Raw genomic sequence first — 24,908 nt, forward strand, 5'->3', positions numbered from 1 at the left:
AATAGGGAAAAAAAAAATTACAATAATACAAAAAAAAAAAACTTTATGTGCAACGAACAAGGCCTCTAGCATTCAATTAGCAGCAGCGAAAAAGCACAATTAGTTAATCTCTAGTCTCACCGAATTGCAAGTGGATGATTAGAGATAAAATGTGTTTTAAGTCCACTAGCTTGGAAGCAGTGCGTTAATAACAGCAGTAACATCAGGATATTAACTTCACTTGTTTTGTTCAACCAAATATGTAACGAAGAACCTGCACGCTGCAAACTACACTACAATGCCTACCTGCGCATGCACATGACCATGTTAAGGCCCGAAACACCTTTTCTAGTTCACAATATTACATTCCCAGTAGCTGGTAACCGCACACAGCCCATACATAATAACATGCAATATAAAGCCATATTTCAGTGTAACAAGTTAATACATATACAACAAGATGGATAGATCCGGGTCCTATGATTGTTACCTGCCTATTATTACCTGCACGGCAGAAAACTCGGATGATAAAAGCTACTAGATCTGGTCAACAAGAACAAGAGAGAAGACGACCCTCAGAAAATAATGAGTGCTTGAAAGAATATACCTATTATTTATTAGTTGTTGTTCGTCTGTTCATGCTCGATGAAGTCAAGAGCCTCCTCCTTCGAAACCACATTCACATGGCTCACCCTGTTTTTGTGCGTCACGCCATATATCTTATCTGCGACTTTAACGAGCTCCGGCCGGAACGTGGTAGTGATGAACTGTGTATTGGCCATGTCAGCTAGCCTGCGAATCATATCTAAGGAACAAAAGTGAAGGTTCACATTGCAGAGCGAAACTACGATTCTATCTTGAAAAGAAACTAGTATTTGTTTTTAAGTTAAATTCAAAGGGCTTTAGGTAGCTTTAAAGGAGAAAACATACTTTGTATAACAGAGTGTGTCTTGGGGGAGGTTAAAAAAACCACAAAATAATATTGGATTGCCCAAATTGCGTGCAGTCGCCAGAGTGCATCAATAATTTCCTACAAACGCATTAACGAAGAAACAAAATGAAACAGACAAAGGATACTTCCGACAGCTGTTCTGTATTGAGGATCTAACGCTGCATCAATCTCATCAAACAGATAGAATGGGGCAGGGTCACATCGCTGGATGGCGAAGATCAGTGTCAATGCAACTACAGTTTTCTGACCTCCGGACAATTGTTTCATGGATTGGGTTTCTCCTTGCCCAGTAAAGGAGACCTAGCAAGAAAGCGAGAGAATTTGAAGAAGTAAGATTTCTGCAACATCATCTTCTCTGACTTTGTCAAGGAAAAAGGGGTAAAAACAACATAGTTTTGATTAACCAGAAGAGAAAGTTACACTAGTTCCTGACAATTGTTCATTTTCCCTTTGTAGAAAACAGGTAGAAATCCTCACTAATGTTCCTTTATCAAACATCATGTAAATTTCAGACTTTATTGAGAAATTGATATGTATAAGATAAATGATACAAACTATTTTAGCTAGTTGATAAAAAACTCCTTTAGTTATATAAGCTTTTGGGATTAGTTAAAAAGAATATAAGGTCAGGAACAGCCCACAGTAGCACATGATCTGTTATCTGTGACCGTCATTCTATAACTTGCAGAAGTGGAAAATAATAAGAAGCTTTTGAGTATAACAAGATATGCAAACTCCACAAGAAATACATACCTTCACTTTAACTCCAATGTATTTTTCAACTCTTCCTTCAGGATCTGGTTCACGAGGTCCATCCTCATCACGATCATCATCACCAGCTTCGCCATCCTTCACAAACAAAACGAAATAAGTAAAAATGGTTGCAATACAAAAAAAAAAAGTATGTCAAAGCACATATAACAATAGAAAAAAAGGAACCTTTTTCTTCATCATAACCAAGTAGCCATGGCCACCTTGCACGAGCTCAGCAAACACTTCTCGAAAATGCCTTGCTACTCCCTTGAATGTTCGTTCAATTGATTCATCCTTCCGTTGATCTAAAACTGAAATAAGTTCCCTAATTTTCTGCAATATCATAAACAATCTAATTGTAACATGACAGGATGCATAAGCTAACAGCATGGAACATTGAAAATGAAAGGCAGTACTTGATCGCCTGCATCAAGTTCAGCTCGTCTTCTCTGTAGTTGTTCACGTTGCTCAGTGAAATTCACGTATTGGTCAAGAGCCTTCTTGTTAACATGACTAAATTGCTTTAGCTGTTCATTGCACTCATAGAGCAACTTCTGTAATTGCTTTTTGCTTTTCCTCTTATACCTGCATTTTCTCTCTCAATCGTAAGGAAAAATAGTTGCATTATTGACGAAACAATTAATAAACCAGAAATAATGACTTACAAGTGTTATCCTCGTTTTGGATTTCAAGCGACAAAAGACATACAGGAAAAAGATACTATTCAACTATGAGATTTTGTATGATTCTATTTCTTCCGTTTGTAAAATCAAAATTACTTGCAAATTACCCATATAGGATCATTTGAGGTCTGTTGAATGAAGCGCCTTAACTGCTGATTACTGTTTTAGTTCCTTTCCTAATGGCTTTATTTAGTTTATAATATTTCTGTTTTCAAAATGCATTTGCTTAAGTGGAATATAACATTTTTTGCTGAATATTTGATAGACAAACTTTCAGCACTTACAAGGTCAAAAGTCTCTCTTTAATAGCTAAGTGACTGTACAAATAATGCAGCATATATTTGGCAGTCCAAAAATGACAACACAGAAAGCAGGGGATACGACAAATCACCCAAGAAAATTTAGACGCATGAAAACATCAGGAGTTGAAAGAATTCCGATATTTTGCACCATGATATATTCTCAATAGTAAAACACCAAGAAAATGGTTAAACCTAGAGATTCTAAAATATCAGCTAAAAAGTCCAAGAGCCAAGTTCAATGTATGAAAGAGCACCGGGCGATTTGGGAGTACAAATATTGTTCGCAAAATCCCTTATCTCTCACAGTGGCTCAGCTGAATTTGCTAAGAAATTTGGGACTCGGGGGGGACTAAGGAAATGAGTCCAATTTCAGTCAGGAATTTATTTTCAGCGTAATAAAGCATAAGAAAGATTACGTTTCAAAAGCATCTGAAGGCAACGAGCCCAAATCCCTGATTTTCTTCATGCACTCCTCTTGCTTAGTGATATGCATACTCCTACTGTTCATCAACTGATCTAAGTCTCTTGCTCCATCTTGAAGTATTCGCTCAAGTTTTGCTTCAAGTGACTGCATCATAAAGAGAATCAATTAAAAACAAACATAAATAAGAAAGAGCATGCCCATTGATGTCATTTATTACCTTTAGCTCTTCCTTTTGTTTTTTTATTGCATCTGTCTTTTTGGTTAGACTATTTATTGCTTCAACACCAGCTGTAGAAATGACAATAGCAGTAAGGAGATGCACATAAGATATAAACCAAGAAAGAGAGTGCAAGATATGCATGTCAAAGGCCTACCTTTGAGCTGTTGGGTCAGCTCATCAACAGTAGATTTAGAATTCTTAACCTCCTGCCTTTTTGATTCAGCTTCAACTATTACGGTCTTAGAATCAGCTGATAAGATAATTGCTTCCAGCTCTTGCTGTCGCCTCACAAGGTTAGTTGAAAGATTGGTTTCTAGTTCCTCCTTCCTCGTCTCAATCTATGAAATCTCAGAGAATAATTGCAGGATGTCAGAGCATTCTAGATGACGAAAAGCAGTTCAATAGATTCATTTCACTAACCTCAATTCGATTAGTTTTACAAGACAGAAGCATCTCTTTCAATTCTGTAATTTCAGGATTTAATCTTGAAAGAAGATTTCTTTCTTCAGGTGTTAACTGATCAATAAGCTCTGTTCCCATTTCTGCTTGTTTCAATGCGATACCAGATCGGATTTGATCAATCTGGTTACGGACATTTGCAAGTAACTTTCCCTGCAATAAATAAATAGAATGCGGTCACACTATCATGCATAAATAAACATGCAGCAACTGCCAGATAAAAGATCAATTGCCGACATGAGGAAGAGGTCATCAACTGAAAAAAAAAAAAAAAAAAAAAAAAAAAAAAAAAAAAAAAAACCCAGCACCTTTTTCTCCAGAGATTTTGTAATTGATTGCCTCTGCTTAAATGCACCGGCAATGTCAGTTTTAAGTTGTTCCAATTCTGACTTTTCATGGTCACGGTCTGCATCCATCTGCTGTTGTCTGGTAACTAGTTTTGTTATTTCCTGGTCTATCTGTGTGGAAAGTTAATGGCAAACTGAAATCCTGATACTTATGATAAACAGACAAGTCAAAAGCAACTAAAGCTTCAAAGTTTACATAACTCTCGACAAAGCACCCCTAACCACATTATGCCAAGGATAGAGTGAAACCATGAAATACTGAAAAACACTAATCACCAATTTTACTTGATAGGGGTGCAGTCAAGAGAAGACCAGTTAATAAGCCTATACTCAGTTACAGAACAAACAATATAACTGACTCAAAAACTATTATTTGCAAAAAGAAACCAGTACTTATGTAGCAAGCATCTAGCAATTAAAAAGGTAGGATGATAGCAAATTATTTGCACAAAAATCAAAAGCTTTATTACCAATGTAGCTTAACCAAGGTAATATAGCTTAACCACCGTACATTGTACAGGGCAGCAGCACATTGTGTGAGCAAGCCATGTGTCTGTTTGTGTATCTCTTGTGTGCGCCCGCGCGCGCGCGCATGTGTGTGTTCTTTTGTGTGTGTGTGTGCGCATGCGTGTGTGTGTGCGCCTGTAGCATTTCAGCTTCTTGAAAAGAAGAAAATATAGGTGACCAAAAGGATTCAGGATAAAGAGAAAGTAATTTAAAAGGATATCTTTGAGTTTCTTCCCAATTTCCTCTAATTCCACTGTCTTTTTGTGGATAGAAGTCTTATTTTCCCTGACTATCTTCACAAACTTCAGTTTTGAACGTCTAAAATCGTAGAATCCGCCTGTCATACCACCTTTCCTGCTTACTTGATCACCTGATGTATTGCTTAAACTGAATATCAGGTTAACATGAAAATATGTGCAACACATTGATTGGCCATGTAAATTGAGACGAACCTTCCAACGTGATGCAGTCAAGACTGTTATTTCGGGCAACTTTGGTTGCCACATCCAAGTCACGACATATCACCGTCCTGCCAAATACCTAGTATGGATATCAAATAACTGAGATCAAATAAAGGTCCTTAAGAGTAAAGAAGAAAGTATATTTTAAGTACTATGCAATTTGACATAACTGCCGATGACTTTCAGGTAACTATAAACCATTCTCACAGAGAAAAATAACTACTACATCCAAGAACTACTCCAAGAAAAAGTAAGAAAGCAAGTTGAAGAATAACAAGATGACAATGAGAAAACATGATCCCTTGTAACTAGTGCACCTAGTTTGATATGGGGCGGAGAGAGCATTCAGAGAGGCTTCAACAATTATGTATTGCACTCTATTTTTTTCACATTATTAATTGTAAGATAGCAATAAGAGGGATCTGTTTGCTGAACCAATACATATTTATGTGATTCAGAATCAAACTTGTCTAAAACATCTGCATATTTTCTTTAGTTCAATTTAGACATTGAATTATTTGCTATGAGATTTTACTTGTTCATAAAGTGATCGAGTTTTCAATGAAGTGTTTATCATAACTCACTCTAACAAATAGAACCAAAGTGGAAGTAATATTCCATCAAACACTTTTAAGAGCCCTAGACCGTGATAACATCAGCCAAATGTTCCAGTATGGCGGTACCATTTATTAGGAAATAATATTTTGAAACAACAGTTTTTAAGTTTTTATAACCAAACTGAAAAACCCAAAATCTTTACTTGGACAACTATAGCAGTGCAGATTGAATAGTTCCACAGAACGAATTAAGGTGAAGCATAATTTTTAAATTGTCATAATTCAAGCCTTTTGTTACAGGCTCAAGCCTCAAGCTTGGCAACTTGACCTTGCACTCGATCAAATGAGGTGAATTTAACTATTCTGTAAAGGTCGACAAATGGCATAAGAGTAGCATGCAAAGGCAGTTGTTAAACGACAATGACACTCAATGTAAAATCTGTAACTGTATCATGACAACGTCAGTGTTAACCATAAGAAAGTGAAACTTTGCCTAGGAAATCTTAATGAAGAGGTGAATATTTGCTACACAGTCGAAGTTCACATTCCAATAATTGTACCAACGATAAATTGCTTGATTATATAAGGAACAGTTGAATGAAAGCGCCTCCATTGACTATTAGTAGAGAAAGTGAGAAACCCTTCAACACGTTTGTTTCATATTGCATTCAACTTCATCCAATCATAGCTTCTAATTGCAAAAACATCAAAGATGTGAAACATACCTGCATAAAAGCAGGAGCATAATCAGAACGATATTTCAGCTTCTTTAGCAAAGGCACAACATCAGGACTTTGTGGATAGTTCATCTCCGGACCTTTTACCCTGTTAAGTGGTATAAATGTCACCCTTCCACCTTTCTCTGCCGTTAGATATCTTATTATCTTAGTTGATATATCGTCTGTTTCAACAACCACATGGAACAAGCTGCATATAAGAGAAAAAAAGACTAGTAAGGTCATGAATATGAAAGCTAAATAATGCCACAATATTTTCAGGAATATCAAACTTTCGTTAAATAATACGATGTTCAATTCATCGGACCTATTTCCAGCAGTGACTTCAACAGCAGTAAAAAACTTCTCCTCACACTCAACCAACTCCAATACTGGACCAAATACACCTTTAATATTATGATCCTTGATGATCCTATTGACAGAATTCAGCCCTCTTCTTGTGTCCTAGACAAGCATGAAGAGCAAAGACATTCACAATGTTATTAAATAAGGTTTACAAAAGACTGAAAGTATCTGCCTATTATCTACATAAACTGCCATAATTAACTAACCAGGCAAAAAAGAAAAAAAAAAAAAGAACAAAGAAAGAACAAACTTGAGAGCATACAAGATAATTACTTCAGAATTTTTTAATTGGACCTGATTACACTCAGCTAAAATGATAAAAACAATCCAATATAAGAATTTGAAGAGAAAATTTCAATTGTTTCCGAGAAAGAACATATCAGTCAAATTGACAGACTTCAATAAAAAAACACACAGAGATGATTCTGTTTTAGTAATTTCTGAAACAGCGATCTCAAACCTTCAGATTAAGAAGGGTTCTGCCAGAGGAATGGTTTCCGAATCAAACAAAGGAAAGTTCAGAAAAGGAAAGAGATACTATTATGCCTTATGCAAAATTAACAGAAAAGCAACCTGCTGTTCAGAACGTCCAAGATTTCAATTTCAAATATTAAAGTCAGGTGAAAAAGAAAAGCTCGAGGCGCCAATCATTACCACAGGCAATTCCAACACAAAAGTCCCAATAACCCTGAGCTAGTCTTCATATTTGCAATATTTTCTTTTCATAGTAATATGAATCAATAAATTTATCTATGTTTCATTGGTGACAACGTGATAGCAAGTCAGCAGATGGAGATATTTTAACCAAATAGCCAAAGAACAAATTTAGTTGAAACATCCACACAATTTTCACACACAATTTTCACATACAATCATAGGATTGTTGTGCAAGTTGGCATGGTCTAGCACGGCCGTTCGATAAGCCCATGCAACATATGTGTGCAGCACGTCAGCATGCTGTGCCATGCCGATGGCACACCAGCATGGCCCATGCGCAATTCTTGCTTACAATCTTCATTCTTTAATTAAATTATAATCAAGTAAAAACATCAGATCATAACAGAATTACTTACGCCTGGAGTGGCATGGTCAAGGCTCTTCTGGGCTTTTAAAAGATCTGATTTTAGCCTGTCAATGTCAGCTGAAAGTTCTGTTTCTTCCTTCCATAAAGACCTGGAATATTATCATTTCCTATAAGCATGTAAACCAGAAATGTTTTGTTTAAGGAGAGCTTTTCACTACATTAAGAAAGGTTCATACTTCCTGATGTCTTGCAGTTCATCCCTCTGTCTCCTCAAACTACTATACTCTTCTTGGCCTTTTGTTATGAATGATTCTATCTCTGTTGCTTTACCTCTTCGATCCTCTATATACTTTTCCAGCTTATGTTCCTCATCTTTGAGCTTCTGAATTTCATCCTGAAGTAACGCTTCCTGAAGATATACAGATGCAGAACCACAGATTAGGAAGCAGACATGTCAAGAAAAATACTGCAGTCAACATGCAGGTCAATTAATATGAAAACTCATAGCAGAGGGGCTCTCAACATCCCTAAAGCACACCGATTCCCATAATTACACTTCTGCACAACCTTAAAATGAGACTATCAAGATGACTTAAATTCTCTTCCTGCGAAAGCTAGCCTAGAGATGTGCAAGGATACTTAGCTGTTCCTCGCATGGAAAATTGAAGTTAATCTGTTCGATTTTTAATAAGTTTACTTTAGAGAGATGAAAAAGATCCTCTATATTAACAATATGCAATCTTCCCTTAGCTCTTCAAACAACCAGGAAAAGACCTGCTGTGGTATAATTTTACTTTCCTGAATAGCTAGGAAACATTTCTACACAATTATTACAAATTAGTCAATTATAAAAATTGAGGAATTCTTTAATTGAACCTTGCTGACCAAGTTTTGATCTAGTTCATCCCACATTGCCAGAAAAAAGTAATCATAATAGTGATCGTTTGGAATATATAACAGCAAATAAGCCATCTCTTAACTACGATTACGAAGCAAGTTAACAGTGAAATGAGGAACCTCTTATTCCATTTACAATGGAGGAAAGCCATTTATACTACAGTTCTGTCCAAAAAGAAAATTAAAAGCTAGTTGAGATGACAAGTCGAGCACTGAGCAAGATGCACTCAGAGAATCAGCATGATTTTTTTTAGTCACCTGCTTCATGTTTGATGAAAGTACACGTTCAAGATCATCAATTTCCTTTTGCAACCACTTATCGCGAGCAGCTTTGCTCGCAAACTGGGTAGCCCGCCCTTGTTTCTGGTACAGAATGCTCAGCTGCTTCTCACGATCCATTATGCTACCACAAGAAATTAAGCACCATCAAATCAAGGCCCCCTGATATAACAACAAAGAAACAGCAAGAATAATTGGATACCTCTTAGCTATTTCCTCCTCTTTAGCCACTTTTGCCTGGTGCACTGGCCGGATTGAATTAAGTTCATCCCTGGATTCTTGAATCTCTCTCCTCAAGCTCTCCAACTGCTTTGCAGCTTCATCCTGCTAGCCAGTTCCGTGAATAAATGAAAAAAGCAAATTCACATCAAATAAGTTAAAACCAATCAAACAAACCTTTGCTCGGACTTCCCCTGAAATTCTTTCTTCTACATCTCTCAAGTCCAGCTCAACCTGTGCATGCACTTTTAATGCCTCAGTTCGTTTCTTCTCGATCCCCTCTTTCTTTTCTCTTAAATCATGCATGCCTTTCGCTGAGCCTTTGATTTCCTTCTCCAACGATTTAATCTTTTCACGAACATCCACCACTTCATTGTCGGCACTAGACATCTTCTCAGAAATTTTTTTCCTGTTCTCATCTATCTACAGCCAAGAAATAAGTCATCAAATATTAATAAATATATAGAAAATTACAAGGCTGCTGTTGATACATAAATTGTCCTCATTTAATCTCTTCTACAACTAACTTCATTGATAATAAGACCATCACAAAATGAAACCAATCACATTTAGTTACATGTTTCATAAATTGGTAGGATCAGGATTTGTGCTGCCATATCAATGATGTCAAGTAAGGAAGTTTGACCTGGTCTTTTCAAACCAACTAGACCCATGGCCACCCCTCTTAGTCAACTACATCCCTGGCTGCCCTATTTGTCAAAAGGGAAGGGCGCTGTCTGCTGTCAAGCACTCTATTACAGGAATACCTATGAACAGTGATACAGCATATATACCTACTCCATGGACCTAGAAAATGTGTACTGGAAGGTATCTCAACTAGCCAAACATGAAAGTGCAAAGGGAAAAAGGGAACAGCTACATAATAGCAATATGATAGTGAGCAGATTAAACTTTGCTATATAACTACTGCTAACCTCTGCCAAATCCTTCCTAGCATCATTTAATTCATGGTCCAAAATGGTATACTCCAGAGACCTTCGCTGCTTGTCCAGCTGCTGATACTTCCTCAGTTCTTCTTTCTCTTCGTCCAGTTCCCTTAATCGCTCTTCCAAGTACTGAACAACTTGATCTATCTGCTTTCTCTTATTACCTGCAATAAATGTTGTTTCATGATTGCCCAACCATTACTGTGCGTGTGTAGAGCATGTAGGGTGTTTTGAATTTATAATGACAACTTGCCAGTTTCTTGCATTATTTTCAAGCTCTCACGCCGTCTTTCTTCATAAACACGGGTCCCACCAATCTCCTTAAGAAGATCTAGACGCTCAGAGTCCTTCATTAAGGTAAGGGATGCTATCTACATATGATGACAAGCCAAACTCATAAGAACCGAAGGTCTACTTGAGTAGCAAGGCAAAGAAAATTGAAAATTAACCAGCAATAAAGCCATTAACCTTCCCCTGCTGGACGACATAGTATGGATTCGAGCGAGAGAAACCAGCACTTTCCAGCAAATTCATAACTTCAGTTTTGCTGAACAAGTTGACCATTAATCAAAATTGGGTCAAGAACAGGAAATTATATTACTACATGGTTCTAGGGGAAAAGAACACTTTACGTGACATGCTTTCCATCCAAGAAATACTCATCCTTTTTCAATGCAATTGTACGGCGCAAGCGCACCTCCTCCTTATCAACCTATATTAAGCATGAGTTAATACAATAAGAACCTTAGCAGCCTATAACCAGGCAAAATATAGATCCACTAAAATGACACATAAGATTAATCAATGTAGAATATCATGTTTGTAACACGAATTTAGATTTAGAATGAATATATTACCAATTATCACAATTTTCTGGTAGATTTAAAATTGTTGCCATTTTAAGTAATTCATTGATTAGACCATCCATTAACGGAATCAAATGTGCGTCAAGACAAAATTCATTACCGAATAGTGTTAGAGATGCCCTTGTTATAGTTCATTTGATTAATCATGAGAGATATAATTTTCACAATCACAATAAAATCACCTACTAGTTTTGAAGACTTTCACAGACTAGCTATAATCAAATTTGAGAGACAGATTCTATATTTACTAGATGATAATATCTAAGCCAACAAAGTAAGCAGCCAAGAAAAGAGAAATAGCTGAACTCGTATCAACTGCAGAGCCCTGGTTATGAATAATCAGTTCTAACTCGACCAGTAGAAGACTTACTGGAATGCGATTGTCCGAATTGTCGAACACTATCTCAACAAAAGCAGACACAACTTGATGTCCGGCACCTTCCTGGTCATTGTTTTCAAACAAAGGAATAATCAGAGTGAAAAAATTACAAGGATTCTTCAGCAAAGGAACCAATCAGAAAAATAGTAACATACATGGAGAAGGGCATGCCTATCTTCGCTGCGCAAATTTTGAAATAGATCGCTGAGGACAAATCTTATAGCTGCAAAAGACAAAGTATCAGAAAAAGAAGACAAGTGATCAAGAAAGTGTACGAATTCTTACCAAATAAGCCTTAGAAATTCATAAGTCAAAAAAAAATAAATCTTTCTTTCATTTTCTTTCTTGGTTGGAAAGTGAAATTTGTAAACTTAAACTTACCATGGAAAAAGTTCGTTTTTCCGGATCCATTGGCGCCAACTGTCAAAAGTTACAGAAGATTGCTTAATGCAAATAGTCCAACATTTAATTAACACTCCGTATGAAACATCCAAAAAATTACTTTTTCTACATTTCCACCCTAAGCTTAGAAAATTAAAAAGCTACCTTTTGCCTATCTATTTTTAAGTATATTCAGTTTTAGCAATGACACTAGAACAGCTCGTTTAGTAGCAAAATGTAGAGTTTGACCAAGAAAATATAACATAGATTTATATCCATAAGTGCTCTTTACGGGATGGGTGTGATATTTGCTAAAAGCAGTACTTGGCATCAGAGTGCTTAATGGCAAGGGCTAAAGGCACTTTCTATAACTATATTTCAATGTTCATTCATCATAAATTGCACAAATGTATGTAATGAGGTGATTCTTTTCATTTCTCCAGAAATCATTTGTATATAATAACTAGGAAATGCTTATTGAGTTTCGCAAATAATCATTTTCAAATTTAAAAAATTCTACAACGTTGTACTGTTCCACCAGATGCATCTGTTCTTTGTAATAAGAGTGCAAGAACTCAAAAAACATGCACATCCAAAGCATTCAATCATTTAAATGCTCCTATTTTTCTGAAGAACGATAGCAAACATGCTTAACATGCTCTTCTAGAACCAAGAAAGTACTAGTACAATCAAGAGATCATGTATTAATGCATAAAGCAAGGAAAATCTTGAACAGCGGTAAGATAAAGGATAATCAGAAAGAAAATTACCAACGCAATTTACTTTGGGGCTGAAGGGGTCTGTAGAAACTTCTTCTTTGTAGCTCTTAAACCCTTCAATTATAACCTGCTCAAGAACAAATTCAGCAAAAACAGCAAAAGAGAAAAAGAATCCGGGAGAAATCCTAACATGTAAAGGATAAATCACCTTCTTTATATACATCGTTGAAACAGTTATAAAACACCATCCAAGACCTTCAAAAAGCAAGAAAAGAAACAGAGTCAACACCACGACCCTGAAATCTCACAATCGACAGCACAAATCAAACCGTAGCTAGTAGCAACCAATGGTGAACCAATTTCCCCGAGGAGATCAAGAGGCAAATACGAGAGTTAGGGTTTCCCCGCGTCGCTAGTAAGGAGGGAATTAGGGTAAGGGTGAGAATTAAAACCCTAGATTAGGGAGAGATTGGTGGAGGAGGAGATGGAGAAAACTAACCCTAGCGATCGATGCGTAGAGGTGAGCGCGACGACCTTCGTGGAGAGAGAGAGAGGAGAGAGAAAGAGAGAGAAAGAGGAGGGGAGAGGGCGAAACGAGGAGATGACTAAAAAAACGAAGAGCGGGAAAGGGTAAAGAGAGGGAGCGCGAGGAGGAGAGAGAAAAAGAGAGAGAGAGAGAGAGAGAGAGAGAGAGGGGGTTAAAGCGTGCGGAGGAAGACGTTGGGGGTGTAGAGAGAGAGAGAGAGAGGGAGACAGTGGAGTGAACTCAGCTGCTCCATACGGACACGTGTGGGCTAGAATCCACCGTCCAACTGAGGAATACAGTTGATCTCTGCCGTCCACAAGTGGAGTGGCATTGATGGACGTTGGATCACATCCCTTCCAACTGTGTTATATTTGCACCACATCTCCAATAACAAATCAACTGCATCTCTTATTTTTAAAAAATAGCACAATAATAAAAGTATATTTTATATATAATCATAATGGGTGGATAAATTCAAATTTAATTAATTGGGAATAGTTAAAAACATCACATCATTAATAATAAGTTAATTATACTTAATAAAATAATATAATAAAAATATATTTTATAATCATAATAGAATAGATAAATTTATTTAAATTTAATTACTCGACACAGATATAACTGATAGATTCTAGAATTTTTTTCTTGGCAACACGCCAGGATCCGGAATTTGCCGGACAGAAATAGGGATGCAAACGGGGCGGATCCGGGGGAGGGAGAGTTCCCCCACCTCCCGCTCCATTTCTTATCGGGGCGGGGTGGATTCGGGGCGGGTTACTTTTCATTTTATTTTTGGCTCCCACTTATCGCTCCATTCGGGGCAGATCGGGGCGGGAGTCGGATTTTTGACGGATCGGGACAGATTGAAGGAAGAAAAGAATCTCCCACCTCCCGCTCCATTTACTTGGCGGATCGGGGCGGATTCGGGACAGATTATATTTTTTTATATTTTTTGTTCCCACTTACCACCCATTCGGGGCGGATCGGAGCGGAGCTCCGCCAACCCGGATCCATTTGCATTCCTAGACAGGATCATGGAGCCCCCGTTTCGTGGGGACCTGCGCAGCCCACAGGCATGAGTTTATCTCACGAGACTTCAAGCCAGAGGAGCTTCGAAATCGAGCTCAGCCGTACGGCCAGAACTCCCCGGCTTTGACGCGGCGTAGTTTTGAATTACCAAACACCCCAAGATTAGGCTTCATATGATTTAACATATTTTGTTTTTACAATTTGCTAATTTGAAAATTTTTATCTTATTACTCAGTTATTTTATCTTTGTTTTATTATGTAAATTTGCCATTGAATAAAATAGCAAAATAATACATCCTACAATCCACGTAATGACTAAATAGTACGACGATACATTCTACAAACCACATAATAACTAAATTTATAGACTAGTAAAGTACTAGATTTTCTTATGATTTGCAAAATATATCATTATGAATATTTTATAATACTCTGCTCAATGACCACTCCGTGATGGAAAAAAATAATAATAATTTAAAAAAAGGCACAATAAGTGAAGCTTCCTAAAACGCCGCGAAAGGGAGGAACCAAAGCAGCGGAAATATAGAAAAACAGATTTACACGCACATACTAAATAACGGAAAAATTCCAATGCACATTTGCTAATACCTAATAAATAACGTAAATAAATACTAATATTTGTTTATTCAGATTAAAAAATTTTACAAGCTTAGTATGGCATAACAACAACTATGAGAGCAAGATCCTCTGGGCATGAAACCTACTTGGTCGAGACACCGTTTGTAAATGCCAACTGACATACCAAGGCAATGTGATCACTTCCCCATTTCTGCAACACGTAAAAATTTCTTTTTCAAAGAAATGCAGTCAACGTAGATAAGGAGCTAATTCTACCACAAAGCATAAAAGAAATAAAGCTGTATTAAAAATCATTAATCGGTGGGTAGTTCATGATGACTATACTTGAAACTTTTTTGCTTCACAAGCCATGCACGCATTGAACGGTCTATGGCCGTTACCTTGGTAGGGAAACCGCTCGTTTGCTGCAAAATATGTGTGGGGATTGTGTCGAGTACTTTAACGGTTTGCAGATCTTCCGTACACCTTGAATTCATTAAACGTAATTAGCAAAAGATACTGACCACAGTTAAGAATAGAATAAAGATACAGCAATGGAAGCCGAAGCCAATGTTTCAGTTGAGAGAAGGGAGTAGGAAAATATGATAATTTGATGTTCGTTGCTACAGGCATAAATAGAACTTGTAGACGCAGCTTCATTTCCAAAAAACCAACGGCGCAGCTAAGGGCGTTGATGATTTAGATCCAAAAATTTTCTGTTGCTAGTAAGATTGAGCAAAACATAACTTACCATATATAATCGACGGTGCCCATGAATTGTGTGTTATAGCTAGTGACTTGGGGTTCTCTACTGGAATCTTTTGTCCCAGCATAATCCTGCCAAGATGAGAAATGGTAAGTCCAAAAAATTGTCTTAATCATATCTGAGTTCCAGTTCCACATTACCATGCTCCAAATAAAACCTGCACCATGTTTGCTTTGCCAAGTAGCAGCAACATCTTATTCACATCGTAATTTAGGTATTTGTCACTCATGTGCTTGCGTGCGATCATGTGCATGTGCTTATCCTTAAGTTGCTACTTTTAAGCTCTATGTACTTTTAAGCTTTATGTAACCTTTTAAAGGTGAAACTTTGTGCTTGTATAGTGTAATATAGTAGCAAATAAATGGCATTTTTTTTACATCTTATTGTAAAAAATTAATGAGATGCAAAATATAAAACTCAATTGCAATTGAACAATCAGACCAACTTTCACAATCTAAATGACAATAAACTGGGCATGTTAATAAAAAAAGAATATTAAAAAGAAAGTAAAATGCGAAAGCGGGTCAGAAATTCAACATGCTAAAATCATGCAGTCCGCAGCAAATTCATAACCAACTGCTCTCTTCAAAAGTAAAACAGTAACATCATGTACCTCAACATCTGTATATGTGCTCCGTAACTTCAACCTGTGTTTGATCGAGGTACATTCTTCATTTCCAGATGCAGCTTTAATTTCCATTGGGGTCCAGAAGTAAGGGTTATAAATATGCCTCTCTCGATCAGCGCCAGAGGGGCATGTATCATGTAAGGTATCTCCCTGAATCTCAACAAATGATGAATCATGTAAGGTATCTTCCTCAGATCCAAGAAGCTCTTTAAAAAAGTTTGGATCAGAATTCTCATCTGAACCAGATATATTGTTACTTCCAGAAGGTTCACAGGTTTCGTCATAATCCAATTGTTTAGGATCATTCAGAACAGCATTATCTTGAACAGTCTTCAAATCGTCCAACAATGAGAAAGTGCCATGGCATCCAGAGGAGCTTGGATCCTCTATTTTAGTCTTGTTCTCGTCCCCAACAGATAGATCGGAAAACTTCATCAGTAAATCACCAGAATCAGATAACTCTAATTTGTTATCTTCGCAAATTATTCGTTGTAACATAATGGGTTCTTCCTTTATGGGTACTTCCTTTTCCTTCTCAACAGCTAAATTGCTTGATGTCTTCTCTATGATATCTTGAGGATATAACTGACCATCAGTAGGGTTGTTTGGTACCGTGTTGAATGAAGAACTGACATTGCTGCTTTGGGAAGCTGAAGTCCAAGAGGGAGTGGCAAGTTCGTTTGGTATTTCACTACCAGTTGAAAGTTCGTTTGGTATTTCACTACCAGTTGAGTCTTTCTTTGCACCTCTTAAAGTTGTAGTGCTATCTACAGCTTCCAATGGATAAATGAATTGGTGGTATTCACCGTTCTTTGGAGAAAAACACAAATCAGAATTAGTTTTATCGGGTTCCATAGTTGGAATAGATGAAATGGCTTTTTCTTCAAGCTCGCTGTTGGATGAAACTTCAAAGTAATGTTCATCCGAATTAGACTCCGTAGGTTGACCATTTGATAACTCAGCTTCATCTTTTTGAAAGGGATCGGTCATTTCTGTCAAACTTGCATTTTCCATCTCAACTTGAGGTTTTAAATTATTGCAATTGTCGGTACCTCCCCCAGCACTTATTTCTTTGTCATTGGAATTATCAGTTGGCGGACGAGAGCTGCAACATCAATATCAAAATTCACACACACACACACACACACACACACACTACATACATACATACATACATATATATATATAACGCTCTTTTTGCTATCAAGTTTTTAACCCTTGGATGAAAAATTGTAGGGTCAGGATGATATTAGTCGGTTAGAGTTAAGTGGTCCCCCTAGGATTGAGTGGTCCCCACTGGGTTATAGTATTTAATCCAATGGTTAGAAATAATGAAAAGAGTTGATCCAAAGGCTAAAAAACTGGTAGCAACAATAGGATTTTGCTACTAATAGTAGCCCAGTCCAACTATATATATATATATATATATAGAATTATGCTACTATACTATCAATAGTACCCAGCCCTTGGTACTATTGAGTTTTCGGCCGTTGGATGAAAGGATGTACGTTTAGGATGATAGTGGTCCCGGGTTAAATTGATAGTTGTCCCCTAGGGTTGAGTGGGTAGTTGGTTTAATAGTATAATCTAACGGGTGGAAATGATCAAAGAGCAGATCTAATGGTAGAAAACTCAATAGTATCAAGGGCTTGCTACTATCGATAGTATAGTAGCCGGACTATATATATATATATATATGTATATGTATATACATATATATATATATATATGTATGTAGAACTAGGCTGGAATACTATCAATAGTACCAAACTGTTGGTGCTATTACTTTTTTAGCCCTTGAATTGAGAAATATGCGGTTAGGATGATGTGGGCCCCCTAGGGTTGAGTGGGTGGTTGATTGAATAGTATAATCTATAGGGTAAAAATAATCAAAGGGTTAAATCTAACAGTGGACAACTCAATAGCACCAAGGATATATAGATATAGATATATGTATATATGTACATATATATATATATATATATATATATATATATATATAGAGTGCGTCTGGGGTGCTTTCGGAAGCACGGAGCGCTCCGTGCTTCCACTTTGTTTTCGATGTTGGGACTTTCAAATCGACGATCGGCTCCGTTAGACTTGATCTAGAGTATTTGAAGTATCTAGAAAATAAATTTTGCGATTTTTCGATATCATTTGCCGAGTGATCGAAGTGGCTCAAAATCAACGGCTGAAAATAAAAATCTCACAAAATATGATGATATGACATTAAAATTTTAGATCAAAGTTATTGATCTTGTTTTATATGGTATAAAGAATTTTCTATCAAAATTTCACGTGATTTGGATATTTCTACACCGTTAAACTTGCAACCGGCTCACCACGGCCGTTAAAATTATTGATTTTGAGCCCCTTCGATCACTAGGCAAATGATATCGAAAAATCGCAAAATTTAATTTCTTGGTACTTTAAATACTCTAGATCAACTCTAACGGAGCCGATCGTCGATTCGAAAGTCCGAACATCGAAAACAAAGTGGAAGCACGGAGGCCTCCGTGCTTACGAAAGCATACCAGCCCACTCTATATATATATATATATGTACATATATGTACATATATGTACATATATATATATATATATATATATATATATAGATATAGATATATGTATATGTACATGTATCATAAAGAACAGAACTTACTTGGACAAATTAGAGCTAGGATATATTCTTCGTTGACTAATATAAGAAGAATGTTGTCCAGATATATCATTGCGAGCAAGTCCAGCCAAGTTTAACTACATAGTTGGAATATCTCAGGAAAAAAGATCAACTATAAGCCCCCTGAAAACTTGCAACTTCTTAAGATGTAATACAGCAAAAAAAAATGCAATACCTTTTGCTCTGATATGAAATTGTACAGCGGGCTCTGAATGGAGAAGGAACATGTCAAATAAAGGGTAAAGGGTCTCTATAAGTAAATGTGTAAAGATATATATAGAATACAAACATTTATTTAGTCCATGTACAAACAAACAGAGAAAGTGAAGAAACACTACTGACTAAAGTAAGGGAACAAAAAACTGACCTTAGGTGTACAGTTGAAATCACCACAAATAATAACTGGAGCATCATTCCACATCTTAGAAACTGTATAAGCTCGCTCAAAGAGAGTCCTTACCTGTAAAAGACTGAAATTAGCAACATTATATGCAGCTGGTATACTTGCTAAAATACTATGACATAGAGATTCTGGCAGCAAGATACAGGGAAGGCAACATCACAACTGTTGCTAGGAGAGCATCAAACAAAACATCGAAGTAACACAATCCCTACAATTGAAAAGAACACTAATTGATGGTCTAACCAAATACAAGGTAATGTAAAATTAATGCTGACTAGTAGAGAAAGTATGAATTCATGGTATGAAGACAAGATTCGAATTCAAGCCATAGATCTTCATTTCAACACTTTCGGGTCATTTCAATTGTTTTGGCATAAGTCTGAGACTGAGTAGGCTAGAAAAAGAGAAAAGATATAAAAATATTTTAGCAAATAATTTACAAATGAAATAACTCTATGCTGTTTGGATATGCTCTTATGATGCGTCACCAAATTGCTTAAAAATAAAGAAAAATTCATATAGGTCAAGAGACCAACATTTTATACGAACAAAAAATGTTTGGCCTGGGAAGTACGCATACCTGACCAAGTTTGATTTCTCCCCTCTTCGGATTGTAAAGAACATGAATGTTACATATAACAAGGTGGTTAGCTTGTCTTGATTGATCAGAGCTGGGGAGTTAAAAAAAAAACTGTATGTAAGCATCCATATAATTGTCCAATTTATGATGATGTGCCAAAGAAATAACAGATAGCAATCATAAAAATACAATATAGTGAGTCGCATCTGAGAAATGCAAAAAAGAAATTATGCCAAAAAATGACTCCTGTGCGACTAACATTGAAAATTAAATTTTAATACAAAAAGCATAGGAGTAAAAATGCTCATGCATGATTCAGAAATGCAGCATAGCTAGCTGCTAAGTTCTATAAAATCAGAATTACTATTTTTACTGATAATAGGTTCTAATAACAGAAAGCACATACTGGGTCTAGACAAAGGAAAGAATGTTCAAGAAGAAATCTCAAGTACCTCTCAAGAATAGATTCAGACTTGCTTCCAACAAGGCCTTTATTCACTGACTGGCAAAGAAAAAGATGGTCGTTATACAGATATAAGAATTAAAAAAATATTACATTAACCATGGATAAACCATACCTCCAACAGAAAACAAATTATAAGTGGTATATCAAATAAATTAATTGGGCAAATGGATCATCCATACCTCCAAAACACAAATCTGAGCAACATTATCTCGAAGTCCAAGTTCACTAAATTCAATTTGCCCTTCATACCGCAATTGGAACCTGATGTAATAACAAAGAGTCAAAACTAAAATTTAATATAGCCCAAAATTAGAGCTCAACGTACCAAAAGTCATGTTTAAGATGTTGACCAGTTACAATGTCACAATGTTCAAGGTTGGTATATCTTGGAAACACAAATTCAAGCAACATGAATAAGAAAAGAAATTTAAAAATTCTAAGGGTTGACACATTACCCGACCTGATTTCACTCTATACTTTTTTCTAACTGTTCCCCATTTTCTTACTCTTTCAAAACAAAATGCCCAACCAGTTTTCTGAAATTGGAGTATCCTATTTTACCTTTGTGCTTCTTTAAAGAATTCTTGGTTGAACAGTCACTAAAAAATCAAACTTAAGAGGGGCTGAAACATTAGATAGTCTACTGATCACTTGTCAACAAAATAGGCCACAAATAATTGATACCTGTGAGTTCATGGTTTACGTATAAATGCATATTTCTTTGAAAACCTTAATTTACTAAGAGAAATGATTGTTTACATGCTTTTGCCACTTTGTTGGAAATTTATTGCCTTGTAAAATGATATACCACTTACAGTAATTTTGGGGAATTAATAGTTGACTTCCTTAATATTGTATAACTAGTCCATTTAAAAAAGAAAATTCAAGTGCCCATACTCCATATTTCCCTGCTAAATTATTGTACTTTCAATGAAAAATTTACTCAAAACTACTGAAACAAATCCGCATTAGAACATTGACAGCATGGAGAAAGAACTCCATTTATTTTATCAAAAACTGTTATATTGGTTATGGACAAGTGCCATCACGAGATACATAACTCAACCTCAAATATTTCAAAACATTACACTGACGTGCCTACCTATTTGTTCGCCAAAAGACAGCACATCCATCAACAGCATTTCCTGTGCGCATCTGCATAATCAATTTAACCACATTACAAGCAGAAGCAGAGGTAGTAGAGTATTTTGGTTTGTCATAGTGGAGTGTTCCTGGCAGATATGTGATTTCTGATAGTGTAGCACTAGAATATAAACTCTACACAGGAACTAATAAGGAAAGAAAAATATGGCATGCAAAATCTGTCCTCAGTTATGGAAAATCTTCTCATGTACAAGTGCTGTCCACTACATACTGATATATAAATTACTTAAATACCTGAAAGTAACAAAATATATGGAAAAAAAAAGAGCAAACGAATCCCAAAATTACCTTCCATAAACCATTATATCCTCGGATAGCCAATTCTTCTTGTAGATCATGAAATTTGTCGACCTCCTAAAAGTGGAACTGCAAAGGAATTATTACTGTATAAAAGAACAATGGGTACTCATAGAGGAAAGTAGCACAGGGAGTCGAAGATCAAGCCAACTAGCATCTGTTGGTAAAGAAATCAACATTATATCAAGCTAGGCAACAAATGTAGATAATTAACGAAAACCAATATGAATAAATGAAAAGTCTATTCTAATTTCATAAAAAATAAAGGGAGATACTCGAAATAATATGGCCATAGAAGAATAGGATAAAAAATATAAACTCTCAGGGCGAATAAACGAAAGGAAAATTTTCCCTTTATTTGTCCATTTTTACAGGGAGAGCTTGCCTGAGCTGCCTCAATTTCCTTTTAAGTATTAACTTGAGTCACCACTTTTCTCTCAAAAAGCTTGAGTCGCCACTTTTCTCTCAAAAAACTTGAGTCGCCACTTTTCTCTCAAAAAACTTGAGTCGCCACTTCATATTATGCCTTCCACTTGCTTCCAAAAACATTGCTCAAATTCCTTCATTATAATAGCAGATCTACTACCACATAAACTTGGTCCTTGTTATACAGATTTTCCCTTGTTCTAATCACCTTATCAAAATTATCAACCAACCAAAAATAACTTCATAAGACCAACCAAAAATAACTTCATAAGACAGCATTTCGGAAGTTAATAAAAATTAAGTCACATTCCTCAAATCAAAACTTAGATACACGCAATCCTCCAGACAAAGTAAATAGGTTTTCCTACCACACAGTATGAGATAGTCTGCATTATCAGACAGTTAGAGGTTTGCATACAAATCAACCAACATGACTTGCTACTGCAAATTGTGTAGCTAAAATTTCCTAACAAAGGAACACCATTGGATATTTGGATTAGCTGTGTGCTTACAAGACAGAGAAATAGCAACATATGCAAGATAACTGCTCCCACTTATAGACAGAATGAAGTGGAAGGATTTAAAACATCTTAGGAATACGTCATCATGATTGTACAAAGGTTACCTGAAGACAGATTATGTCAGGAGCCCACAATCCAAACTCGAACAGTATCCTTTTCTTTCGCCACTCCCAATCCAAAATAAAACCAGGTATATGAAAGTAAAGTTTGGACTGATGGTCTCTAGCTAGGTAGTCAGCAAGAATGTTGTAGGACAGTACTACAAACCGCTCTGAGAAATTGCAAAAGTTAAAAAGTAAAAGAACTAGCTATGGTAAATCAAAACCAAAATGATAGCATAACTTATGAAAGAAATGTAGAATTTATTATCAAAGCATGGGATTTTTCAGTCCAGATACAAAAGTGATTTGGTACACAAGATGATTCCAAATATGAAGCTCAAGGAATGAAAAAAAGGTACTACTATGCTTCTTGTTGAAGATCAACTCTGAAGAAGATCTGAAGATTAAAAAATACAATATCAGTTAAGATACTATCTAAATAGCTTTTCTCCTTAAGCCCTTCCCTGGGTATTGACCCTCTATCATTTACACACCAAGTGACACACTATGCATCATAATTTCACCGCATTTGCATTACAGATCAGATGGAAAAGTATAGGTATTTTCAATTTGCACATACCCCAAAACAAAAAAAAAAGAAAAGAAAAGAATACATTTGAAAATTGGAACTCAAAAATTATCTTTCTGATTTGTAATTGTTTTCCGAAATGTAAATCCAAAAACTATGAAATACCATTTCTTCCTAAATTTCTCAACATATGCATAATAATCAAATAGTGATGACTATGTTAGACATTTAAAACTTGTGATTATCTGCTGGGTCGATAATATACATGGAGTTGCAGAAAGATCACTCTAATTGCTAACCGGTACGCCATTAATAGTGACTAATTAGTGATGACATGCAGTACATGTACACAAAGACTGAAACATAATGAAGTGATTTAAACATATTTTCAGCTTCTCATTAGAAACTAAAAGAAGAGAAAGGAAAGAAGCAAAATACTCCACACTCTTCAAAATCCAGTAGCATTACCAGATTGAGGTGGCGGCTGCAAAGGAGCGAATCTCCACTCGCGGCGATAATCTGCAAGCCTAGGCTGCGGCATCTGGGGCCTGCCCACCTGAGGTGGACCGTACAACGGTGGAGGATGACTAATGCTCGGCGGAAAGGCTCCATAACCAGGCGGAAAAGAGCCGTAGGGTAGCGGCGGAGGACCAAATCCAGGAGGAGGATGAGGAGGCGGAGGGCCTAGTCCCATTGGAGGACCATAATACCGCGCAGTAGGACCATGCCCGGGAGGCGGAGCACCGTAGGGTGGCGGCGGCGGAGGACCCGACCACGGCGGAGGAGGGCGATACGGCGGCGGCCGTACGCCGCCGCCGTTGCCCCGCCGGAGCTCGTAGTTCACGTCCCTCACGGCTCTGATGTGCGAGTCGCCGCTGACGAACGCGCCGCCCTCGCCGCCGCCGCCCTCCGCCGCCGCAGGCGGCGGTGGTGGCGGAGCCCGGTCGCTGTAGCCTCGACGCCATGAGTCCCTTCCTCGAGCCTGCGGATAAGAGAGAAAATGATCGAAGAAACGGGGTCAGGGATAGGGGTAGGGTTTCGGGAGGGACAATGGGAAGTGGGGCATCGCACTCTGAAGCGGGACGAAGAGGACATCGCGGCATTGGCGGTGGAGTCGGCGATGGAGTGGAGCGAGGGAGGAGCGAATCGCATGGGGAGGGTTAGGGTTTTCGAGGGGAGGAGGAGGTGGAGAGGAGACGCATCGCCCTGGTTGACGAGCGGCGACGCTGCAGCGGGTAAAAGCCACCGAGTTTCGGCGGCGAGCGGCGCGGGTTCTACTTTTATCTGGAAGGAAACTGGACCGGGGAGGGGAGAAGCGGATAAAGTGAACCGGAGTTACGAAAGCGATCCAACCGGTCGGACCGGCCATAAGGCCCATAACGTTGTCTCTTTTCTTTCTTTTCTTTGTTTTTTTTTTATATCACATATTTGAGTCATGAATCATTTTGGTTCGTTACCCAACCTATTAAAATCTTAATTTTACTACCTAACCTTTCAATTTATTTATTTTAAATCAATCAATAATATTTTAACTTCAAATTTTAAACACGCCATTTATTTTTATATATTTAATTAGCACATTTTATATAATTATCGCAAACTATAAAGTCATTATAATAAATAATTAAGTTAAATTTTAAAATCAAAGTATAGTTGACTAATTCAAATTAAACAAACTAAAAGATCAAATAATAAAATTAAAATTTTTAAAAATTAGATAGTCAATTCAAAATAGTAATTCAAAATAGTTTATAATTCTGGTGAAGTAAAA

At 36.9% G+C, this 24,908-nt stretch overlaps 2 protein-coding genes across 3 annotated transcripts; both read right to left on the reverse strand.

Moving 5' to 3' along the window:
* LOC109722291 (structural maintenance of chromosomes protein 3) lies at positions 104-13,110 on the reverse strand. 2 transcript variants are annotated; one of them, XM_020250288.1, is made up of 31 exons: positions 12,937-13,110; positions 12,783-12,849; positions 12,646-12,692; positions 12,489-12,564; positions 11,719-11,757; positions 11,493-11,560; positions 11,329-11,400; positions 10,725-10,804; positions 10,561-10,639; positions 10,346-10,463; positions 10,081-10,256; positions 9,323-9,568; positions 9,129-9,250; positions 8,906-9,050; positions 7,987-8,159; positions 7,800-7,899; positions 6,689-6,825; positions 6,370-6,571; positions 5,079-5,166; positions 4,847-4,996; positions 4,081-4,232; positions 3,734-3,925; positions 3,468-3,651; positions 3,311-3,381; positions 3,086-3,237; positions 2,101-2,269; positions 1,871-2,017; positions 1,685-1,780; positions 1,057-1,231; positions 587-784; positions 104-483 (listed from the first exon to the last, which is right to left on the reverse strand). In XM_020250288.1, the coding sequence occupies exons 3-30, from the start codon at positions 12,658-12,660 to the stop codon at positions 597-599; spliced, it is 3,612 nt and encodes a 1,203-aa protein (XP_020105877.1). In that variant the 5' UTR covers positions 12,661-12,692; positions 12,783-12,849; positions 12,937-13,110; the 3' UTR covers positions 104-483; positions 587-596. The 2 variants fall into 2 exon arrangements, with proteins under 2 accessions (XP_020105877.1, XP_020105876.1); XM_020250287.1 differs by lacking the exon at positions 12,783-12,849.
* Positions 14,447-24,462, reverse strand: LOC109722306 (carbon catabolite repressor protein 4 homolog 6). Its single transcript, XM_020250320.1, has 15 exons — positions 24,209-24,462; positions 23,606-24,119; positions 22,612-22,778; positions 21,552-21,617; positions 21,202-21,254; positions 20,279-20,360; positions 20,086-20,135; positions 19,634-19,724; positions 19,018-19,110; positions 18,826-18,858; positions 18,633-18,727; positions 15,954-17,073; positions 15,326-15,411; positions 14,976-15,060; positions 14,447-14,785 (listed from the first exon to the last, which is right to left on the reverse strand). The coding sequence occupies exons 1-15, from the start codon at positions 24,287-24,289 to the stop codon at positions 14,717-14,719; spliced, it is 2,685 nt and encodes an 894-aa protein (XP_020105909.1). The 5' UTR covers positions 24,290-24,462; the 3' UTR covers positions 14,447-14,716.

The sequence above is a fragment of the Ananas comosus genome, linkage group 16, assembly GCF_001540865.1.
Source record: "Ananas comosus cultivar F153 linkage group 16, ASM154086v1, whole genome shotgun sequence".
NCBI classification, from domain to species: domain Eukaryota; kingdom Viridiplantae; phylum Streptophyta; class Magnoliopsida; order Poales; family Bromeliaceae; genus Ananas; species Ananas comosus.